Source organism: Marmota marmota, unplaced genomic scaffold (assembly GCF_001458135.2).
Source record: "Marmota marmota marmota unplaced genomic scaffold, marMar, whole genome shotgun sequence".
Classification (NCBI taxonomy): domain Eukaryota; kingdom Metazoa; phylum Chordata; class Mammalia; order Rodentia; family Sciuridae; genus Marmota; species Marmota marmota.
This window is the reverse complement of record NW_025999900.1, coordinates 24,585,645-24,611,186: the sequence shown is the minus strand read 5'-3', so window position 1 is coordinate 24,611,186 and position 25,542 is coordinate 24,585,645. Positions and strand designations below refer to the sequence as shown.

Genomic DNA, 25,542 nt, shown 5'->3' with positions numbered 1-25,542 from the left:
TTTTTTTTTTTTTTTTTTTGTTGTTGTTGTTGCTTTTGGTGCTGGGGATTTCTGGGAATTTGACCCAGGGCCTCATAAATTCTAAGAACAAGTTCTACCACTGAACTGTACTGCAAAACCTAATCTGGCTTCTTTTACTCTGCACATTCCATCTAGATTTTATGGACTGCAACTTCAGATTCATTCACTACATCTAAAATATTCCTGAATCCCATTTCTACTGTGCCAATTTTCAGTGCAAGAAAAAAAGGCACCTGCTTTCTTCACACTCCCTCTTATTCCAACTTCTTTATTTCCTGCCTCGAAACCACAAGTCCATTGTGAATTCAAGGTTAGGATCTTATTATTATGGTTAGTATCATTTTTGTTGGTTCTCAAAGAGATTTCTGAAACCTTCTTCTTTCTCAAGTCCCTGTCCTGCCCCCAGCTCTTTAATGTTAAAAAAGCAGAGAAAAGATCTTGACTTAGGATCTTTGACTTTTCTTCTTTTCAATACCAAAATGTCCATATTTATCATAACTCTCCATATTACTATGTCAAAGGGCTCTTCTTCATCCTATACCACTCTTCTTGTTTCATCTCCTGTGTATTTTTAGCCTTACTCTGCTAGCCACATAGTATTCAATACCCTGGAAAACTTATATCCATTCTCCAGCTTTCTAGAGATTCCAATTCTCTAATACTCATTGGAAACTGACATTGCTGAAGCCAAAGATGACTGCAAGAACAAAGAGGAGAATCTGAATAAATATCCCCTTGTGTAGAAATACACTGATTGTCAAAACAGCAAGGAGAAAGCCAAGCAAAGAAAACCTACATCTGTATATATTTTGCTTCTATCAAAGACCATTTCCTTGGCTAAAAAAATAAATTTATAGCTTCTTCCTATCAATATATAATATGTTCTTTAGTGCTGTGTCTCCTTTCCCAGAGCTTCCTCACATGTCTTCACAAGTCTTAAAAATACTTTTGGCCAGTTGTGGTGGGGCATACCTGAAAGCCCAGTGACTCTGAAGGCTGAGATAGGAGGATTACAAGTTTGAGGCCAGCCTCAGCAACTTAGTGAGACCCTGAGTGGTAGAGTGCCCAAGTTCAATGCCCAGTACCACCAAAACCAAAACAACAACAACAACAACAAAAAAACTTTTCATATACTAGATATCTTCCTCTTCTTCCATTTACTGGCAGGTGGTTTGAATATGTAGTTTATATGGTCCCTCCACTTCCCTACCCTCTGAAAACCCTCACAATTTTGGTCATCTTACAAAAGAACCAGTCCCATCAAAGAGCATTACAATTATACATAGGGTTCATTTTGACAAAAACATATACACAAGGAATTTGACTTCAGTCCCCCCAATATCCTCTTTCCTCTCTCTTCCTATTCTCTCCCTTCTTCCCTCCCTCTCTCTTTCCCTCTCCCTCCCCCTCCCTCCCCCTCTCTCTCTTGATCCTCCTTTTGCTCCTTTATTATTTTTTGATTGGTAAAGTCCCTGATCTTTTGATTAACAAAGCTAACAGTCTTGTCTTAGTTCTATCTTCCGTAAACCATTGTTATTCCCTTTTTTTCTAAAAATGTCCTATACCTTCCCTATATATCTACCGCTATACCTTTTCCCTCTTTGCCAGGTTCTTTTTCTTTTTTAAGTACTGGGAATTGAACCCAGGGGCGTGTAACCACTGAGCCACATCCCCAGCTCTTTTTAAAATATTTTATTTTGAGGCCGTATCTCACTAAGTTGCTAAGGTTAGCCTTGAACTTGTGAGGTTAGCTTCAGGCTCCTGAATCACTGGGATTACAGGCATGTACCACCACACCCAGCTTTTGACTGGTTCTTATTTCTTACTACCAAAAGTGTATTGTATATTTCTCAATAGTTATATACTTTCCCTGGGTGTTTTCATCTCAGCTCTATATAACTGACTCCCTCCTAACTTCTAATAATTTAGTCATTTAAAAAAAATCTATTTCATCTCTAAGAGTCACAATTATAAGTTTGTTTTGAAGAAGCATGGCAATTTCTCATATGGTTAAACAAAATTACCATATGACCTAGCAGTTCCACACTTAAGTATACATCTAATACATATAAAACATATATCCACACAAACATTTGTATATGAATGTAGCAGCATTAGTCCTAATAACCAAAAAGTAGAAATACAAATGTTCTTCAGTTGATAAATAACTAAAATATGGTATATATCCATACAATGGAATATTACTTAGCCAAAAATAAAAAAGGAATGAAATAATAATACATACTACAGAATGGATGAACCTTGAAATCTGTTTTTTTTATTTTAATTTTATTTTTTTTAACTATACGATTTATTTTTATTTTTTTTTAGTCATACATGACAGCAGAATGTATTTTGATATATAATACATACATGGAATGCACATACATCAATCATATTGTCTATTCTATTCTGTTGCTGAACCTTGAAATCTTATGTTAAATGAAAAGGGCCAAACACAAAAGACCATATATTGTAGGATTTCATTTACATGAACAGATACATTCAGAGAGAAAGTAGATGAGTGGATGCCAGGAACTTGGGGAAGAGAACTTAAAGGGCAATACATAGTATGTGCTCATAGGCACAGATTTCTTTTGCAGATGGTGAAAATGTTCTTAAAGTGAGACAAAAGCAAGACATAGTTAGAAGTAAAATTTTTAAAAAGAGAGAACCCTCTGGAATTACATCTATGACACTTCTATAATTAGCAATCTAGAGGAGATTTTATTAACTAAGAATATCCTAATCACATAAATACCTAATGTGCTCAATACCAGAAAAAATAGTCCAAGATTAGAGACTTTGCTCACTACATCATTCATTTGGTCATCTCATACTACAAATAAGTTTTAATATATCATGGGCATCCACAAGACTGCCTGTCCATTTGCTAACTCTGTTCTTCTAGAAACTTTGTTTTACCATACCCTACCTAACTCTTCCACATGGCTATTAGTAGTGCTGGGCAGAATTAAAAGGGTGGACAGAATTAGGTGATAGAGCGCAAGAAGCTTTTTGTTGAGTTAATACATCTTTTCCAAGATTTTAAAACTTAGAATCTAGAAAGTGAAAATCAGTCCCTCTCATGGAATCTATAAGATAAAATTTTGATACTAGTGACAGCCATGTTTCCTGCCATAAGAGGGCCAGCGTACAGCAGAAGATAAAGCTTATAAGAGGGAAGAAAGGGGAGATGCAAAGGGTTCTCTTATTCCTGTTTTTCATTAGTCTTAGCTGCATTTTGCCCATTTCAGACTTAGCTGTTTAATCTTTTCATCAATTCAAAAAACTGATAATTCCCCTCTTTTTCTAAGACGAATTTTTGTTACTGCCAAAATAAACAGAATCATAAAATTCCAGAAAAACAAACAATATTATTTAGAGCTAATTAATTTTGGGAAGCTAGTAGATTTTTATTAGATAATAGTGCCACAAAAGAACAATTATATGATTTCACTTATGTGAAGTATCTAGAATAGGCAAACTCATAAGGGGGTTGGGGGAAGGGGAGAATGAGGAGTTATTGCTTAACGGGTACAGAGTTTCTGTTTGGGATGATGAAAAAGTTCTGGAAATACTGGTGATGGTTACACAACACTGAATGTCACTGAACAACACACTTAATAATGATTAAATTGATGTGAAGGATGTGACTCTACTTTGTGTACAACCAGAGATATGAAGAATTGTGCTCTATTTGTATAATGTGAATTGTAATGCATTCTGTTGTCATATATAATAAATTAAAATTTAAAGAATTTTTTAAAAAAATGATTTAATTGGTAAAATTTTTGTTTACTACAATAAGAAAGAAACTTTTACTTGCTGTTGTTCTAACAATAAAGTTTGAGAAAACCACTTACCAAACCTACATTTGTAGCAAATGGAAATGTTATCTAAAAAACTATAGGCTGGGGCGGGGGTTATGGCTCAGTGGTAGAGCGCTTGCCTAGTATGCATATGAGGCACTGGGTTCGGTCCATGGCACCACATAAAAAAAATAAAATAAAAATAGAATAAAGATATTGTGTCCATTTACAACTGAAAAGAGAAAGAAAAAAAAAACCTGTAGTCTGACTTTCACCACTGGCTAGTAGAAATAAACCAGCATTTCTAAAGAGGAAAAACTATAGGAAGTCAGATCAAAACCTGTTAGGTAATTATGTATTCTATCTTTTTAAAAGTCTGTAATTTATTGACATAAATTAAGCCATAAATCTGTAACAGTGACAATTAGACTTAGAAGCAGCCTTTTAAAGAATGTTCTGGAATGGTATATACATCTTTCCACTAAAAAGATGTTTTTAATACTCATTGTCTAATTTACATTTCAACATAAAAACTCTGTGGCTGGGGTTGTGGCTTAGCAGTAGAGCACTCACCTACCACATGCGAGGCATTGGGTTCAATCCTCAGCACCACATAGAAATAAATAAATAAAATAAAGGTACTGTGCTCAACTACAACTAAAATAAATAAATAAATAAATCTCTTTTTAAAACAAAAGCAAATCATAACACATTCTAGAACTGAGACACATGCAGAATTTTTACAAGGCATTTGGGGTAGAAGTTAAGGAGAAAGACCAGAAGAAGCCTGGGAAGATCTACTTGAGATAAGAGACTTCCCACCACATTTGGAACTTTAAAAATGGATAGCTAGGGCTGGGGATGTGGCTCAAGCGGTAGCATGCTCGCCTCGCATGTGCGCGGCCTGGGTTTGATCCTCAGCGCCACATACAAAGATGTTGTGTCCGCCGAAAACTAAAAAATAAGTTTTTGTTTTTTTTTTTAAAATGGATAGCTAAACCTATGGCACTCCTACCCGCTCTGTGCTGCCTCATTAACCTTTTATTTTCTTGCAATATAGATGAAATAACATTAATTAAAAAACACTGCACTGGGCTGGGGATGTAGCTCAGTGGTAGAACACTTGCCTAGCACCTGTGAGGCACTGGGTTTGATCCTCAGCACTACATAAATAAAATAAATAAAACAAATATATTGTGACATCTACAACTTAAAATACATTTAAATAAACACTGCACTTAGATAATTAAACTTTAAATGCAGAAACAAAGTAAATTTGAAGTTGAGCTAAAAAAAAAAAAAAGAAGTTTTGTAATACCTATTTTAAATGGAAGAAACCAGACCACTCAACGAAGTCTCCTATCTCACACAAAAAGACTATAAATTATGTTGATTACTTGTCATTGGGAAGAAGAGGTCAAGAAAAGACTGCTTTGTTTATGATTCTTCACTTTTTAGATTAATTAATCAGCGTAACCCAAAGAATATTTCACTTTGAATTGTTCTAAGGTTCTTTATAGACTTATTAATACTACTATAATTAAATTCATGAGGAATTTATTTCTCCAATAGACATTTGACCCATTATGAGTCTGAATATTGTAACAAGAATCATCAGATTCTTTATGAAGACAAAAACACATTATTAAAAGATACACAGTACAAATAAAAATATTCATCAAGAAAATTCTAAATGCAAAGTAAATGGAATTAAACCCCACATATTTCTAATTAGTTCTCAGCATCTGGATATTATTAGCATTCTGTTTAAACTCCTTGGGCTCCAAAATTATCTTTAAAATCCATATTGATTAGTATGGATGAAACATCAACCAATTAATTAGAACTTACCAAAAATTCTAAAATCCCAACTAGTATATTCAAATTAATTATTCAAGCGTTTGTAAGCTCAGTTTTATGTCGGCCTAACAGTCTGATGTAAACATGCAAGATATGATAACCTTGCTGTATGGATACAGGATCCATGAATAAATATTAGAGATAATAAAACATTAAGTATGAAAAGCTACCATATTTTTGGTAGTTAAGTATCTAAAACACTTATTCATAATAATTCATAATAGCCAAAAGGTGGAAGCAATCCAAGTGTTCATTAATGGATGAATGGATAAATGTGGTGCCTGTGTATAATGAAATATTCAGCTATAAACAAGAAGAAAATACTGTCTGTATAGATTAAGCTAGACATGATTACAGCCATCTTGTATTTTAACCACCACAATTACCCCAGAGTAATCTTACCTAGTTTTTCCTGCATAGTTTCCTAGCAAATTATAAATAGACAAAACCATTAGTGTGGTAGGTGGAGCTTTACAACCAGACCTCAGCTCCAAGGTTGTCCCTAACTCTTTGATATTAAGATAAACCAAGTGTACTGCAGGTAGGATATAGTCAGTTTTGTTTAACTCAAATTGCAGAGATCTAATTGGTCTTGCTGTCACCCACAGGCCACACTTCCATCAGTAAACGAACCAATAAATTACATTCTGTGCAATCCTGGATCTGATTTCCTCTTTCTTTGGTCTCATGACACTTTGAGGATAGTTCTCACATACAAGGATTGGGTTGTTCTGGGAACACTGTTATATGTGACAATGTGAATAAGCCTCGACAACATTAGGTAAGATGAAATAAGCCTGTCATTGACAGACCAATGTTGCATGACTTCACTTAAATGAGATAGCTAAAGTATTCAAATTCAATGAAGCAGAGAGTAGAACAGGGAGTTGCTATTAGACAAGTACAAAGATAAATTAGTAATAGAGATCTGCTGTAACACATTTTGCCTATGGTTTTACAATACAATAGTATACTTAAATTTTTTAAGGGGGTAGATTTCTTATTAAGTGATCCCACCAAAAATTTAAAACTATTTTTATTCTGCTTTTAAACTATGTATTTGGGCATGTTTTAAGTGTATTAAATGAATAAGACAACATCATAATTATATATACAAAAATGTTAATGATCAATGTCTCTAGAAAGGATTATATAATTCTGGAAGGTGAACTTCCACTCTTCCAGAAAGTTCTGTTTATTTCATTCTTAATAAAAATAAATAAATGTGTAAAAAAAAGTATCTAAAACAAAAGAGTATTTCTAAACAATCAAACAGGTCTTAATATGAAGAGCTGATAGGAAGAGATTTCTTGACTTTCCTCTATCTTATACTATCCTAAAGAAAGAAAACAAGGACCTCAATATGGTTGTAATAAACAAAAGAAAAAGTCTGAGTTCTTGCTGGCTCTGGTCTTGTCATGTTAGCCCTATACTATAGATTTCTGGACTTACTTTATATAGAGACAAATTCTATTATGCTTATATAATTAAAAGTTTTTGAAATGAAATACATTCTACTCTCATATATAACTAATTAGAATAAATAAAATTTTTAAAAAATTAAAAGTTTTTCTATTATATGTATCCAATTCAAATCCCAGGTGATAGGAAAAAGTAATCTCCAATTAGGTATGGTAGGTCTTTTATAAACACTAATTGCTTTACACAGATTTTGTCTATGTTAAATTCATTTTAAAAGTTAGAGAACTGTTGCTTGCTTCAGCAGCACATATACTAAAATTGGAACGATACAGAGAAGAGTATAGCATGACCCTTAAGCAAGGATAACATGCAAATTCGTGAAGCATTCCATATTTTTTCTGCAGACATATGTTCAAAGTGCTGGACCCTCATGACAATAGCCATCCACATCATCAACTGAGCATTAAAGGAGGACTTTGGATTTAAGCCTCAACTCTGAGTATGTTCTGGAAGGTGAAGTGTTCATTGTTGGGTCTGGGTTGAATGAGTTGGAAAGCTATCCTCTGCAGTACATTCTAGAATAGTTGAGTATTTGAGGGGTTTTTTTAAAATACTTTTAAATTTTTTTTAAAAAATTTGTAGTTGTAGATGGACAGAATGCCTTTATTTTATTTGTTCATTTTTTTTTTTAATATGTGGTGCTGAGGATCGAAGCCAGTGCCTCATATATGCTAGGTAAGTGCTTTGCCGCTGAGCTGAGGCCCCAGCTTTTAATTGTAGATGGACACGATATTTTATTTCTTAATGTGATGCTGAGAATTGAACCCAGTGTCTCACATGTGCTAGGCAAACGCTCTACCACTGAGCCACAACCTCCCCACCACACCCTGAGTATTTGCTTCTTGTAAAGTACAGTTAAGATATTAAAAAAAGAAAGTTCACCTACATGAAAAAATTCACCCAAGGGTGAATCTATAAACATAATTTTAAAATACTTTGAAGAAAATGCCTTGGTTGATCATGATACTCTTGAAAATACAGAAAGTTGGGATAAGATTTTAGCCCTTGTTCCTAATTCCTTGTTCCATGAAAATCTTCAAAAAAGACTTCCAAAAGTCTCACAGTTCACTTCAGCAACGGAAGCAATTGAAGAGAGTGGCCAGCACAAATCAAAATATCAAAAATGAAAATGTGAACCCTGGCTAGAGTGGGAGATTCTGCTCCAGTACTATTTTCCACAGCTGGATATCAAAATTAGTGAAAGAATCAATCACTTACTGAAGAGCTCTTTTAGTGTTCATCCTAAAACAGGTCACATTTCTGTGTATATCAATTTAAGAAAGTGGATCAGTTGATCCACTCACTATTCCAACTATAAGCTCCATCTGCCATGAATTGGATGTCATTTTCATTAATGAAAAAGAGGAGACTGAAGTTGATTCTGATATCAAACACAGAACCAAAGATCATAAGAAGGCCAGTCTAGCATCTTATGTGAAACATCTGAACAGTTGCTTGAAACCCTGGAAAAATCTCAAAAAGGAGAACTTCTCAAGAAGAGTGATTTACAAAAAGATTTCTGAAGATAACAACTCCCCTCAAATAAATGTGGATATCATCTACCTTTAAGCAAGGATCAAATACTTCAAGAGTCATGTAATAAATATGGCAGAGGGCTGGAGTTGTGGCTCAGTGGTAGGGTGTTCACCTAGCATGTGCGAGACCCTGGATTTGATCTTCAGCACCACATGAAAATAAATTTAAAAAAAGTTATTGTGTCCAACTACAACCAAAAAATAAATAAATATTTAGAAATAAAAAACAAATAAATATGGCAGAACCAAAATAAATAAATAAATAAATAAAAGCTGAGTAAGATTTTCAAATATGAAAATTATCACTGGCAATACAAATTTCAAGTCTCACATCTGTTCCAGAAAATTGAAAATCTGAAGAATAAATTGTAAGTTTAACGATTTACGATTTTAAAAAGGCAATCCCTAGCATTGGAAAACAAAACAAAACAAAACCAAGAGGCTATAGGAACAAGAGAGAAGTGGGTATCACTATAAAAGATCAAAAGAGTCTTATAGTAATAGAAATGTTCTGTTTCATGATTATCTCAACATCAACGTCAATATCCTTGTTGTGACACTGTACTATAAATCTGTAAGATAATATTGTAGAAAATTATTTTACAACAGCATGTGAACCTATAATGATCTGAAAATGGAAAAATTTGTTTAAAATGCTAACAATAAACATGAAGAAAATATTAACTCCAACCAAGAGTATTCATTCCACATAGGAGAAATAAATCAATAAGAGATGAAAGTAGCCAGGCATGGAGGCATATGCCTGTAATCCCAGAGGCTTGGGAGGCTGAAGTTTGGGAGGCTGAGGCAGGAGGATAGAGTTCAAAGTCAGCATCAGCAATTTAGCAAGGCCCTAAGCAACTCAGTGAGACCCTGTCTCACCAAAAAGGGCTGGGGACATGACTCTGTGGTTAAGCACCCCTGGGTGCAATCCCCAAGAGAGAGAAGTAATGGATACTATGTATATATGTATATTACTAGCATGGGAGACCTTGGGTTCAATCCACAGGACTGGGGAGAAAAAAGTCTACTGGTGTTGTTATATCTTAAAACAACATATAGGAAACCCTCAAGAACAATGACTATGATATAAGAGAATTAGAGACTGCCTAGAAATAATTCACCAGAGTAGGCATATTCACTTACTCTAAGTATGGGAGGAACCTAAACATTTACTGAGTGCTTTACATGCCAGGTACTACACCAGGCTTTTAATGAATATTAACCACTATGGCATGTTGCTCTAACTGTTGAATTGAATCATACTTCTCTAATCCCTTCCCACATTTACCCTGGATTTACTCATGTGACTTGCTTTAGCATATGGAACACTAAAGAACATGGACCAGGGAACATTTCTACCACCCTAGGAACAAGTTTGGGCTAGCCTCCTGAAAAATGAGAGGCCACATTAAAGTAGACTCTAGCCATCCTTAGTCTAAGGCCCCAGATTTGTGAGTAAGTTATCCTAGACTGTAAGACCTAAATAGTCTCAGCTCAACTAGGTCAGCACAAAGCATAAAAGCATTATAGCAACCATAGAATTATGAGAATACTGATTCAGGCACTAATTTTGGAGTGTAGTTTGTTAGGCAGCAAAAGCTAACTATTACAATCACTGTTTTAAGGCTCTTTCCACCATACCACACCACCTTTGCATGCCATACTCTTGAGATTCTGGGTAAAAAAGGGATCTCAGGCGTTTTATCCTACAACAACTCTTGTTCAAGATTTTCCTCTGTACCAGGAGTATGTACAACTTTTTTTTTTTTTGAGGTGCTAGGGATTGAACACAGGGCCTTATGCATGCAAGGTAAGTACTCTACCGACTGAGCTATAGCCCCAGTCCATCAACCTGTTTCTGTATGACCTTCTAGCTAAGAATGTTTATATTTTTTTTTTCTTTCTTTTTTTTGCGGAGGAGTGGGTAGTGGGAATTGAACTCAGGGGCACTCAACCACTAAGCCACATCCCCAGCCCTATTTTGTATTTTATTTAGAGACAGGGTCTCACTGAGAAGCGTAGCTTCTCGTTTTCTGCTGAAGCTGGCTTTGAACTCTTGATCCTGCTGCTTTAGCCACTAGGATTACAGGTATATGCCATCACGCCTGGCTTGTTTATATATTTTTAAATGGTTCAAAATAAAAAACAAAAGAATATTTCATGGGCTAGGGCTACAGCTCAGAGGTAAAGTGCTTGCCTCACCCATGTGAGGCACTGGGTGAAATCCTCAGCACCACATTAAAAATAAATACATAAAAAGATATTTGAAAGGGGGTTGTGGGGGCTGGGGTTGTGGCTCAGCAGTAGATGGCTTGCCTAGCACGTGCGAGGCCCTGGGTTCAATCCTCAGCANGGGAGGGAGAGAGAGAGAAATTTTAATATTTATTTATTTAGTTTTCGGCAGACACAACATCTTTGTTTGTATGTGGTGCCGAGGATCGAACCCGGGCCGCATGCATGCCAGGCAAGCGCGCTACTGCTTGAGCCACATCCCCAGCCCCAAATTTAACTAATATGTATTGTTAGAAATTCTATGTACTACCTTTGATCCTAAATAAGATCCTAAATAATAAGCCTGATTCTTGTAACCCTTTCTGCTAATCTATGTGTTTTTTTTCTCCTTCAAATTTCTAGTCAACCCTTTTCCAAAGACTTCTTGATTAATCACATCTGGACCTAGTCACTGGCATCCACATGTTTAAATGTTTAAATCAAAATAACTATTTGTTTCTCACATATATCTTTTATGTTTATCTTATCAATTATTTGGTATCTCTTTTGTCCTCAATATTAATACATTTTAATTATGATTCATCAACTGATTTAAAGATAATACTATAAAAGATTCCAAAGATAAAAAGTCCATGGACTTTTTACACTAATAATTTACTTTATTAGTGCAAATTGCTTAAAGCATTCTACCAATACAACATAGATGGTCCAGAGGGAATGTACGTTAATAGTTGAGAACAATTAAGAGCTCTGTTGATTTGAAATCATTTGATGCCAACATTATTATCAGTTTATACAATTAAAAAATTTATAATCTTTATTTTCCAAGGTAGTTCTAAAAGCAATATTGAACCATAGTCTCTTCTTGACTAGATTAAATGGTCTAAATTTTAAATCCAAAAATATGAAGATAATATTTGGGAAAACCAAGCTATCAATTAAACTCTTTAGTGCAAATATAATTTTGCCATTTTACTGAGTTAACAAACACTGGTCAAAGCTCTATTATTCAGCTCATGGTCAAACATTATTTGAAAGAAAATGAAGTTCAAGCCAGAAGTAGTGGCATGTGTCCGTAATCCCAGCTACTTAAGAAACTAAGGTGGGAGCTGGGGTTGAGGCTCAGCAGCAGAGCGCTCACCAGGTACGTGCGAAGCACTGGGTTCGATCCTCAACACCAAATAAAAATAAATAAAATAAAGATAGTGTGTCCAACTAAAAAATAAATATTAAAAAAAAAGGAGCGAGAGACACTAAGAGAGAAGGATCATTTGAGCATACTGAGTTCAAGACCAGCCTGGGCAACATAGTAAGAACTCCATCCTTCCCTCAAAAAAGCTGTTTATTATTTTCAAGAGAACTAACCTGGGGCAGAACAAAAAGAGTAATTTAAACTATCTTCACAGAAAGGCAATTTTCCAAGTAAGGTTTTTAGGAACCAATAAAACCATTTCAAGCAAAACCAATTAGAAATGGTACACATCTCTATTCTAATATGAGAAAAGATCTACACCATTACAAAATGAAAAGGCTGCTTGTCATTTTTTTTTCAAAGTTCATATAAGAATTGAACTTGAAGTTATATATTCAATTTTGACAGTGATTATTTCTGAAAGGGGCATTTGGGAAATGAACTCTATACCTTTCATTTTCTCTCATATACATAAAGCTCTTAATAAGAAAAAAAAAGCAGATTTTAAAAGGTTACACATATACACACAAACTTGGAAACAGATCTTGGTAAATTGTCCAGACTGGCCTTGAACTCAAAATCCTCCTGCCTCAGCCACCTAAGTAGGTGGGATTATAGGCACACACAAGTGTGTTCAGTAGATTTATATAAAAAAAATTATAACTCTTGATAGTGGAACAATATAACATTTCTGAATATTATGAGTCACCTATCTTGATAATTAAAAAGAAGGCAGTGTTCTAGAAAGCATCTAGAACACTGCCTAGCACACAGGAAAAGCTCAATAAATGTGTTGACATAATTTCGGTTCTGCTATATTCTATTTTATTAATTTTTTCTTTTAGTTGTAGTGGGACACAATACCTCTATTTATTTTTATGTGGTGCTGAGGATCGAACCTAGCACCTTGCACATGCTAGGTGAGCGCTTTACCACTGAGCCACAATCCCAGCCCTCTGCAATGTATTCTTTTTTAAATTATTTTTTAGTTGTTGACAGACCTTTATTTATTTTTTTTATTTATATGTGGTGCTGAGAATTGAACCCAGTGCCTCACACATGCTAGGCAAGTGCACTACCTTAGAGCCATAGCCCCAGTCCCCCTTTGCAATGTATTCTAATGCTACCAAGTTATACATTGATTCAGGCCAGTATACTTACGTAGGTAATGTGTAGTCCAACTCCTTCTTTGCTATTAGGTGCCACTTCTTATGGCACTATACCTACTTTTAGAAGTATCTTTTGCCATCTGTTGCTTCATATTTGCTTTGAATTCTTTCCACTCCCATAATATCTTAACTATGCCTTTATAACACTTTATTTCTTTTAGTCCTTCATAAACATCCTTAGCTCCTTTAAATTTTGAGTTTCTATACAGGAAAAGACTCTTATTCATTCTCATATATTATCTACAGTCTTAATGTGGTAGTTACACAAATACTTGTATGCAAAATTGACAAAAGCTCTCCCTGTGACAAAAAAAGAAAAAAAATGTTCAAAAGGAACACAAACAACTTGATAATTACAACACTAATCTTTCAATTTTAGTACAAGACTTAGGACAATAGGCTCTTGAGTAGCTTTTATAGTCAAATCGGAAATAAAACACATGGATGTTGTGGCAGTGACTTTCTTATTCAATCTTAGATTTTCAGCTAACATTAAGGTCCACAGTTGTGTTCCAAAGAATTTGAACTGTTAAGAAGTCTGTACTCTAGCAAAATGGGAGATTATTTACCATAGCTGTATATAGAATCTTTAAGGGGTGCTAACCCCTCAGGTAGACAAAATTTTAGAAGCTCTCTTCTCTGTAATACCTTTTCTATTCTTTTTTGTTTTTTTATTATTTTTTGTTTTAGTTATACATGACAGTAGAATGCATTTATGCACTTTGATATGTCATACATAGATGGGATATAATTCTGTCTTTTCTATTCTTGCACATATTAGGACCTCTACCCTAAATGGAATTAATACATATCCCAAAGCCATTAGTGTGGCTTAAAATGTAGACTTTCATAGACTCTTGACAAAAATCAACATTTCAATGGATATTTGGAGATTCCTTCCAGATACAAAGAATGGTAGAACTGGTGAAGTGGATGAGGTTACAGGTTGCCACTATGCAGAAAAACAGCACAAATTAGTCCTGTTTGAAAATCTACTTATAAAAATGTCTGAAAATAGGTTGCCCAAAGCCCACTTTAATATAAATAATCACCAAATGCATAATTATATTGAGTTAATTTTTCAGATTCTCTCAAACTCTAATTCTCTCAAATGATGATTCAATATAATGAGTATAAAATGTTTATTTATTGTATGATTTCTACCTCCTTTTTCTCGATTTAATACTTTGGTCCCAGGGAGGAAAGAGAACATGGGTGAATCATGCATGTTTTTGTGTTCTACCTCATCATCCTTCCAACCCATTATTAAACAATGATTATCAGCCTTGTTAAAAAGAAAATTATGAAGTTAACTGAAACCCAGATGCCTTAAAATCTCCTTATGTGTCATTTTCTAGACCACACACAAATGTTACAATGACTGCCTTAAATAAATAAACATCTTTCCAAAATACTGAAATTATTAATTTATTCTTAAATCCTCATATCTCAAGGAAGAAAAGATGGAAGGAGAGGACACCAGGAAGGGAAACAGGGAGAGAGAAAGGAAAGAAACTAACTCTATGGCCTCTAATCAAGACATTCAAATATTAACAAGATACTGATATGAAATAGCAATATTATACAATACAACTTAAAAATATTCACCTTCATCGTGTCACTTTATCCTGTGAGGCAACCCTGTAAAGAAAGGGTTCACTTGATAGATGAAAAAAGACTAAAGCTCAGAGTTTAAATTACTTGCTACCTTAGCCATAGAGATGTAGAACCTTAGACCAAAAACTATAACTCCTAGAAGAAAATGTAGGGTCAACACTCCAGCATATAGGCACAGGCAAACAACTTTCTCAATAGAATCCCTAAAGATCTGGAAATAATGCCAAGAGTTAATAAATAAAAAGCTTCTATACAGCAAAGGAAACAATTAGGAACTTGAAGAGGGAACCTACAGAATGAAAGAAAATCTTCGATGGCTACGCATCTGACAGAGCATTAATGTCTAGAATGTATAAAAAACTAAAAAAAAAACTTAACACTCCCCCCAAAAAAACCCAATTAATAAATAGGCAAATAAATTATAAAGACACTTGCTCACAAGAAGAAATACAAACGGTTAATAAATATAGAAGAACAGGCCGTCTTCAAGAGTAAAAATAATAATAGATGCTAGAGAGGATGTAGGTAAAAAGAACACTTTTATACTGTTGGTAGGATTGTAAATTAGTACAAATTAGAACCACCACTACGAAAATCAGTATGGAAGTTCCTCAAAAGACTCAGTGTGAAACCACCATATAAATGTGGTGGATGAACCAAGTATACTACTCCTCACTATGTATCCTAAAGACTTAAAATCATTGGAAATGGGGTTGTGGTTCAGTGATAAAGAGTGCTTGCCTAGCATGTGTGAGGCACTGGGTTTGATTCCAGGCACCACATAAAAAATAAAGGTATTGTGTCCATCCACAACTAAAAATATTTTTTTAAAAAAGAATTAAAATCATCATACTATAGTGATACATGCATACCCGTATTTATAGCAGCACAATTCACAATAGCCAAACTATGGAACCAGCCTAGGCGTCATCAGCAGATGAATGGATTAAAAAAAATGAAGTTTTATTCAGCCATACACAATGGAACTTTATTCAGCTAAAAAGAAAAATAAAATTATTTTTGCAGGAAAATGGGTGAACTAGAGACCACTATGTTAAGTGAAACAAGCCAAACTCAGAAGGTAAGGGTCATATGTTTTTCTCTCATATGCAGAAGCTAAAAAAGAAAAAGAAAAAGAAAGGTGGGGGCAGATCTCATGAAAATCAAAGGAAAATCAGTAGAGGAAAGGGACCAAAGTGTGAGAGATGAAAAGAGAGGGAGGAAGTGTTGGGGGGTGATATTTGCCAAATTACATTATTATGTGTGTACTGTGTGCATGTACTGCTAGATATACACATAACAACAAATCCCACCAGTATGAACAACTATAATGCACAAATTTTTAAAATGTGGGGAAAAAAAGAATACAGGGCGGGGGTTATAGCTCAGTGGTACAGCACTTGCCTAACATCTGAGGCACTGGATTCGATCCTTAGCACCACATAAAAATAAATAAAATAAAGGTATTATGTCCATCTACAACTACCAAAAAAAAAAAAGAATATAAATAAATGCTGGAGAGTGATACTGGCTAAATTATAATGTCATATTGTGTGCGTGTATGAATATATAACAACAAACCCTACCATTATGTACATCTCTAATGCACCAATAAAAAAATGTGGGGGGGGGAATGTTAGAGCTGGGCAAGGTGGCAAATGCCTGTAATCTCCCCAGTGACTCAGAAGTCTGAGACAGCAGTATCACAAGTTCAAGGTCAACCTCAGTAATTTAGCAAAGCCCTAAGCAACTTAGTGAGACCCTTTTATACTGTTGGTAGGATTGTAAATTAGTACAAATTAGTACAACCACTACGAAAATCAGTATGGAGGTTCCTCAAAAGACTCAGTGTGGAACCACCATATAAATGTATGGATGATCCAAGTATACCACTCCCCAGTATGTATCCTTAAAATTATTGGAAATGGGGTTGTGGTTCAGTGATAAAATAAAAAATTAAAAAGACTGGAGATGTGACTCAGTGGTAAAGCACACCGGGGTTCAACCCCCCAGTACCAATAAAAAATAAATGTTAGAACCCCAAACTAAGCATACAGTGAAAGAAATTAAAATTCTAAGTCAGTCCTAATTGAATTTAAATCTATCATTTATGACTTTTAAGACTGGAATGGAAGCTGCATGCTTTTGTTTTGTTCCTGCTGTAGCTCTAGTGTTAAGAACAGTGCAAGCAAATGACTGGAGATAAATATATGTTGAATAATTTTTAAAAAATCTTTAACTTCTTTGGATTCCTGTTTCCTCATCTGTAAATGGAGACAGTGAATTCTTGCTTCATACATACTGATATAATGTATACACAAAGCATCTGGTAAGTATTTAAGAATTAATAGACCTGGGGCTGAGGCTGTAGCTCAGTGGCAAAGTGCTTGCCTTGCACATGTGAGGTACTAGGTTTGATCCTCAGCACCACACAAAATAAATAAAATAATTCTGCCCATTTACAACTACAAAAAATAAAAATTAAAAAACACCTAAGTAACGTATCTGTCTTAAAAAAAGAGTTAACAGACCTGCCAGGCGTGGTGGCTTGGGAGGCTGAGATAGGAGGAGCAAGAGTTCAAAGCCAGCCTCATCAACAGCAAGGCACTAAGCAACTCAGTGAGACCCTGTCTCTAAATAAAACAGAAAATACGGCAGGGGATGTGGCTCATTGGCCAAGTGCCCCTGAGTTCAATCCCTGGTACCGCCCCTCATTCCAAAAAAAATTAATAAAAGTGATTTTCAGTTTGATATTTGTTTCACAAGACTGCCCCCAGTCCTCTCACTTCTTCCATTGGCTCTGATGAAGTAGAAAACCAATGTGAACACATCTGGGAGACAAGGCAGGTAGCTATTAGGATGGGGAGAGTAAAGAATCAAATCATTCTTCCTTTCACCTACCTTAGCCAAAAAAATCAATGGTTTTCTTTACTACTCTGCAATAGCAATAGCAATAGTCTGACAAAGGACTTTTTAGAAAAATGTTAGCTGATTGCTTATTTCAAAGTAGAAAGTCTTGAGGGTAGGGGAAGAAGTGCCAAATCTATAAAACTGTGAAAGCAAAAAAAAAAAAAAAGGCAGGGGGGGATACTTAAAAGTAAATTTAAAAATAAGAATATTAATGTGTGTGCAAGTAGGAATATGTAACAATGAATCCCACCATTATGTATAATTATAATGTACCAATAAAAAATTATAAAAACCACCAAAAAATATTGAAAAAATAATTTGCTAAAAAAAAAAAAAAAAAAGAAACAGGGGCTGGAGTTACAACTTAGTGGACAGTGCTTGCCTAGCATGTAGGAGGCACTCGGTTTGATTCTCAGCACCAAATAAAAATAAATAAATAAAATAAAAGTATTGTGTCCATCTACAACTAAAAGTATATTTAAAAAAGAGAAACAGAGGGCTGGGATTGTGGCTCAGCGGTAGAGCACCTTGCCTAGCACGGGCGGGACCCAAGTTCAATCCTCAGCACCACATAAAAATAAAGGCATTGTGTTGTGTCCATCTATACCTAAAAAATAAAAATAAATAAAAATTTTAAAAAAGGGAGAAAACAAAATATTGTGGTGAGCAGATACAGAGTACCTATGCCAACTAATTCAACATAAAAATGATCCTTATCCATTTCTCTATTACTTTATAAAATCTTTACAAGAAATCAAGGAGAGAAAAACTGGTGTTTTATAACTTGCCAAAAAGTTATATAGGTAGTTACATAGGTGGGAGGCACAATTCCAATATAGTCAGCTTAGGCCAATTAACATCTTAAAGTTATTTTAACCAAAATTTAAGTAAAAAGAGTATTGTAAAGGGACAAGACTATATATATACAACAACTTAGGATAAGGTAAAGAACTTATAAGTCATCTTTAAAGTTTAGTTATAAAAGAAAATATAATTTCCAGTAGACAAATTAGTCAATAATAGAGAAAAATATTAAGAACCATATAAGCCTCAAGTCAATAACAACACTAATTCCCAATAAAATGCCACTATGTTCTATTTATATGGAGATTTAAAATGTGTGCCCCAGGGGGGATAGGAAGGGCAGCAGAATAGAATAGACACTATGATTGCTGTATGTATATAGGTGACTCTATGACCAGTGTGATTCTGCAATCTGTACAATTAGAAAAATGAGAAATTGTACCCAAATGATTCAAATGTATGAATTGCCAAGATCACTGTAATATCATGAATAGCTAATAAAAAAAGGAAAAAAATAAAATTAAATAAATAAATTAAATGTGTACCTCACATACACATATATATGCGCAGTCATTTTAATCTCAAAATAACCTAAAAGGATGTCATTGTCCAACAAGATCAGTATTAAGTCTAAATTCTAGACATTTTACTATCTTTATCTGTCTCTCATAAAACTAAAAATTTATAACTTCTCAAACTATAACAAAAGACAAAGATAAATTTACTTTATTAAAACCATGTGGGCTGGGTACAGTGACTTACACCTATAATTCCAGCTACTCATGAGGCCATGGCAGGAGGATTACAAATTCAGAGCCAGCCAGGCAATTTAGTGAAACCTTGTCTTGGCTGAGGGTATAGCTCAGTGGTAGAATGCCCTTGGGTTCCATACTCAGTATTGCAAAACAAAACAAACCAACAAAAAATCATATGGTAAATATATGAACATTTATTTTTATTCTTTATTCCTTAATTGTATAATTATTCTTTATACTATTTTAAAAAGTTCTTTTTATATTTACTGAACATTTAAGGAGCAAAAAATGAAAAAAAAGAAAAACACTTGTAGCAGTATAGCAAAGAACTTAAAAGTGCTAGTATTTAATAAGTATCTCTTTACAAACATTGATAACAAAAGAAAGAAGATGTGAACAAGCAAATTACACTAAGTAGGGCTGGGGATGTGGCTCAAGCGGTAGCGCACCCGCCTGGCATGTGTGCGGCCCGGTTTCGATCCTCAACACCACATACAAAAACAAAGATGTTGTGTCCACCAAAAACTAAAAAATAAATATTAAAAAATTCTCTCTCTCTCTCACACACACACTCTCTCTTTAAAAAAAAAAACAAAAAACAAATTACACTAAGTATCAGATTTGGCAAAGGTTAAAAGACTAAAATATTCATTGTTGTTATATTCAGGACCCCAAGCCTAGCTTCAATGTCAAAGAACCTGGATACTCCTGAATTACTTCATAACATCAACAAGTTTACATGTTTGTCTTTCTTGACTAAACTCTTCAATGGTATCTTAATCCTTTACATATCCACAACACCCAGCCCAGGATCTAGCCTGTAAGAGGACTCATAAATAACCTAAGTAACTTGTTTGATTTCACAACATGTCTGTTTGTCAAAATAAAAGTAATCAACTGTGTGTATATATGTGACTGCATGACCAATATGATTCTGTAACCTGTACACTCAGAAAAATGAGAAATTATATCTCATCTGATTCAAACGTATGATATGTCAAGGTCATTGTACTGTCATGTGTAACTAATTAAACCAAATAAAAAAAAAAGAGTAATCAGAAAATAACCAGGTCTGAGATGAAAGCAAAGATAGCTAGATTCTCATAATATTACTCACTAAGGCTTCTGAATTGTACCATCTACTAAAGGCATAAAGTTGAGGAGCCATTCAGGATTTCCTCCTTTCCCCTACAATCCCCTGCCCAACCTATCATTTAATCCATCAATAAATCCCACGAGCTTCTCATTCAAAATATGTTAAACCCACCTGGCACAGTGGACATGCCTATAATTCTAGATACTTGGGAGGCAGAGGCAGGAGGATCACAAGTTTGAAGCCAGCCTGGGCAACAAGCAAGACTTTCTAAAAAAAAAAAAAAAAAACAGAAAAGGAAAGGCTGGGTTGTGTAGCTCGTGATAGGGCACCCCTGAGTTCAATTCCAAGTATGATTTAAAAAAAAAAAAAAACAACTAAACTAAACCCATCCAATTCTCTTCATCTGCACCACTACCATATAAATCAAAGGCCTTATCTGCCCCAGAAAAGTCTCCCCCAAACTGGTCTAGGGTTTCCTTGCTGACATCCTTCCAATCACTTCACTATATAGCAGCCAGAACAATATAGGCCTCTCGGCCTTTCCCTCTATCTACAGAGTTCTTGATTTCCTTGGCTCCTTCTCTCTCATTCTAGTCTCAGAGCAAATATCATTTCCTCCAAAGCAGCATTCTTTGGTAACCATAGGACAAGTACCAACTACTTTTTCCATCCCTGTAATATATCTATCATTGCTTTCAGAGTGCCTCTATTTGAAGTTATTATGTGGCGTTTTAAGTGGGGACACAGTGGGCAACAAAAATTCCTGGAGCTTACATTCTGGTGGAGGAGACCACCAAGAAACAAAGTCAAGAGAGCTGACCAAGTTGATATTTGAGAAAAAAATGTCTAGGCCAAGAAAAGAGAAAGGTCAAAGGGATCTATTCTTTTCTTGGCCTAGAATTTTTCTTTTCTTGGCTTAGAGGCATGGATCATGTTTGGCACATCAGAGAAGCAACAAATATGTTTAGCTTGGGAAATGGAAGACCTATGTACTACTGTATCTACAGTACCCACATCAGTGTCTGGCACAAAGGAGAAATTCAAATATTTCTGAATTAACCCTGCAGAAAAATTAGAGGCATGTAATGGTATATCCTTTTAAAATTATTATTTCACACTCTACAGGGCAGTGTGAAAGATTTACAGGATCCATAGGAAAGCAAATAAGAGTATACTTAGCCCTATAAGAAGGAGGTTTTCAATTATTTCTAAATATTTTTCTGGTGCCTTTCTGCTTTGGAGTGAAAAAAATATTAATTACTAAGCTTAAAATATCCCTCTTAAGTCCCCTTTTCTACTGAACTCCTACCTAACCCTCTTTTTAAAATTTTTTTAGTTGTCAACCTTTATTTATGTGTAGTACTAAGAATCAACCCTAGTGCCTCACACATGCTAGGCAAGTGCTCTACTACTGAGCTACAACCCCAGCCCATACCTAACCCTCTTTCATTCATGACTTTCCTATATGTCATCATCACCAATTCCTTTTCATACGTTATCTCTCAGTATTTTATTTTTATTATTTTTAAAATATTTTTCTTTAGTTGTAGTTGGACACAATATCTTATTTATCTATTTTTATGTGATGCTGAGGATCAAACCCAGTGCCTTGCACATTCTAGGTGTGAGCTATACCAATGAGCCACAACCCCAGCCTCTTCTTTTATTATTTTTACTATACCTACAACTGTCACAGTAATGCAGTACAATATTCACAGTAGATCATAAAGAAGACAAAAAATAAAATAAAAACTTTGAGAGATATGCTAACCTTCAGGTTATGTCAGTAAAATGTTTGTACAAACCAGAACCAATGCTATGTCCACAACCTCCACCTTCAGGAAAAAAACCCAACCCTCTGGAACCTATAATCACAGTGATCTTGGGAACAGAGGACCTACGGAGTGGTTCTATTAACTATAATCATCCTTAAGTTTTTGAATAAAAATCAAATAGTCAAACACTGAAGACATAATCTCGTGTTCTTACAAGCACTTCTCAGTAACTCAGTTCTATGCTGAACTCTAAGTTTATATTAGAAAAAGAGTTTCATAAATTTTAAAAGAATACATGTAGAATGCTGTATTTAAAGGTGGGGAGAATTTTAGGCAAATACACAGAAATTAAGCCTCAATATTTTTCAGAAAATAACCAATTTCTTATGCTTTACAATTTAAAAGATTCTTTAAAATGTAGAGGTATTTCCTATTCAATAAATTTTTTATTCCCAGATTTCCCCTTTCTATAATACACCCCAGTTTACAATTGCTAGAAACACCTTCACCTTTTTTAAGCCCATTTTTAAGAAACAACAACAAAAATGTTATAGGAAAAACACTGAGTTGCTACATTTTTTTGGACTTTATATTCCTAATGTTAAACATTTCTGTATCACAATGATTTAAAAATTATAAAACATTTTTGGCATAAACCATATAGTGGCCATAAAGAGGAAAAAAAAATTTTCATGGTTCCCAAACATGGTTCTATTATTTCCTTCAGTGATACAGATCAAAACACAAAAATCTATTTTCTAAGTATATCACCCAAAGTGATCCTTTCTTATAAAGGGTATTTTCTTGGTGGAATCATATTAGTTTCTCCCCTTTTTGTTTTGTTTCTATTATTTAACATTTCTAAAACAAAAAACAAAATTCCCAAAAGTTAGTAGACATATAAAAAAAAATTCTTTAATTCTTACCACGTGACTTCCGTAATTTTTATTTTATTTTATTTTATTTTGTACTGGGGTTTGAACCAGGGGCACTTTACCACTGAACTACATATCCCTAGTCCTTTTTATTTTTTATTTTGAGATCAGGTTCTCACTAAGTTGCTTAGGGCCTTGCTAAACTGAGGATGTCCTCTTACTTGGGATCCTCCTACCTCGGCCTCCTGAGTTGCTGGGATTATAGGTATGTGCCACCATGCCCAGCTGTTGCTTCTATAATTTTAAAGACCTTTCTGGATTATTTGCCAAAATAATTTTAGATCTTAATATAAACACTGCTTAGCTTTTTAAAGGTTAATGTAGAGTAGCATTTAACAACTAAATGTTATATTAGTTAAGACATTATTAAAGTTATGCATAAACTCACAATGATTTTTTCCAAATAAAACAATAAAGAATATAATTGGGCTGGATATCACTCAGAATTACAGCACTTACTTAGCAGGTGTGATGCTCTGAATTCAAAGCCCAGCACCACAAAAAACAAACAAAAAAACCAACAAAAACAAAACAAAAACGGCTAAAGTTTAACATTACAGCCTTCCTTTTCTTTCTTTCTTTTTTTTTTTTGATGTTGGGAATTGAATCCAGGGCCTCATACATGCACTCTACCACCCAACTATACTCCCAGCCCAATAATGACAATTTTCAACTTAGAGCCATAGATTATATCACTTTCAATTTTCTTATATGAAAAATAAACTTTATTCTTGAAGACATGGGTAAAAGAGAAAAGATCTAACACTAAATTGTATACTTTACATGGGGGAGCTGTATGTGAACTGTCTCTCAACAAAGCCACATGAAAAAAAAATTTTTTTAAAGAAGAGAAACTTAAAAGGAATATATAAACCCAGGTCTAGTTTTGTTAAATGCAATACTAAAACCCATCAAGAACACAATTGTGTTTAAAGTACTAGGTAACATAATGAGGAATAGGTAGATATGGTTATCAAAAGTTTTTTACGCTTAAAAAAATCAAATTTCCACAAATGGGATTTATTATACAGTAAATTATTAAGAAAGGTGGTTTATATAGCAATGGGTTGATCCCTGAGATATGTTAGTGAAAAAGTTTATAGAGAATCATGTTACCTATTTTATAAAAAGGGGAAAGAATGTATACCGTGTATGTTTTAGATACAAAGACACATGCATGTACATGTTTTTAGTGGCTTATGTATATAGCTTTATAACAACAAAGCTATCTGTGGCTAACAAAGTAGCTAGAGGACAGTACAAAGGAAGATTTCCTCAGGTTACCCTTTTGTTTTTTTACCTTTGAGCAATGTGATTATATACTTATCAAGAGGAAAAATTAAAAGTACTTTACCTTGCACCATTGTTCCTAATGACTTCCACAGTTTCTTCAACAAAATATCGATCCTTGATATATGCAAAGATATCATCACAAATTTCATGTAAGCGTGAACGATGGGTAAGGTTGGTCAAGTATAAAACTGGAATAATTAGTGGTTCTGGAAAACTCTGAAGATTCTGTCTTGCTTTTTTTTCTGACTCAAGTGCTTCCTGATATGTCAGTCCAGGTCTACCCGTCACAGCACAACTCCACACAAGGCTGTTGCACAGAATGGTTCGTTCAAAAAAGTCACTGATTAAAAAACAAAAATAAAAACCCATTACCTATCATTTTACAAATTTTACATTAAAAACTGATACCTTTATTAGTTTTTTTTGTTTGTTTGTTTTTTGTTTTTTTGGTGATGCTGGGGATTGAACCCAGGGCACCTTGTGCATGTGAGGCAACCACTCTACCGACTGAGCTATATCCCCAGCCCCTTTTATTAGTTTTTTCCATGCCTTTGAAGCAAAGTTTTTCATGGAATCACAGAACTCAAACAAGAGTTTAGTAGCTGATCAACTTATACATTAAGACAAGCCCAAGACAAAATATATTTAAAGTAGACATTTATATTCTACAATTAAAGGCACATCAGCAAAAATTGGACTTCAAATTCTAGCAGTTTGGAAATCTAGAGTCAAACTGAAAATAAACTCAACCTTTCTTTTTCCTTTTAAAGTTTCTTGAAAAGCAGCCAAAACACTAGTCAATGCAAAAGTACTCAGCCATAAATTTTTTTCTTTAACATAATAGTGAAAAACTGAGAAGTATAAGCATCTAACAATAGAGGAAAGTGAAATAAATCATCGTACTTCACATAATGAAAAAGCAGTCACTAAAAAGTATAAGAGTTGTTAACATTGCTAATAAGAAAAAAATAAATAAAAACAATTCTATTTCCAGTTTGAACCCTCCTGTCTTTCTGTCCATCCATGTATTTTTTTTTTGGGGTGGGGGGGG

At 34.4% G+C, this 25,542-nt stretch overlaps 1 protein-coding gene, 1 non-coding gene and 1 pseudogene across 6 annotated transcripts in view; 2 read left to right on the top strand and 1 right to left on the bottom strand.

Annotated features, from left to right (window-relative positions):
• The window catches only part of Baz1a (bromodomain adjacent to zinc finger domain 1A), a 120,250-nt gene that overhangs the window by 82,035 nt on the left and 12,673 nt on the right, over positions 1–25,542 (bottom strand). For 4 of the 5 annotated variants that reach the window (XM_015491597.2, XM_015491591.2, XM_048798694.1 and 1 more), the window contains one exon: positions 24,553–24,831. The exons of the other annotated variant lie outside the window; for it this stretch is intronic. In XM_015491597.2, the coding sequence (XP_015347083.1) occupies positions 24,553–24,831 (279 nt within the window). The remainder of the gene's footprint in view (positions 1–24,552; positions 24,832–25,542) is intronic. 5 annotated transcript variants of the gene reach the window in all.
• On the top strand, positions 7,408–7,512 carry LOC125615438. Its single transcript, XR_007346093.1, has one exon. It is a non-coding gene; the product is annotated as a U6 spliceosomal RNA (small nuclear RNA).
• On the top strand, positions 7,483–9,173 carry LOC107143322 (annotated as a pseudogene).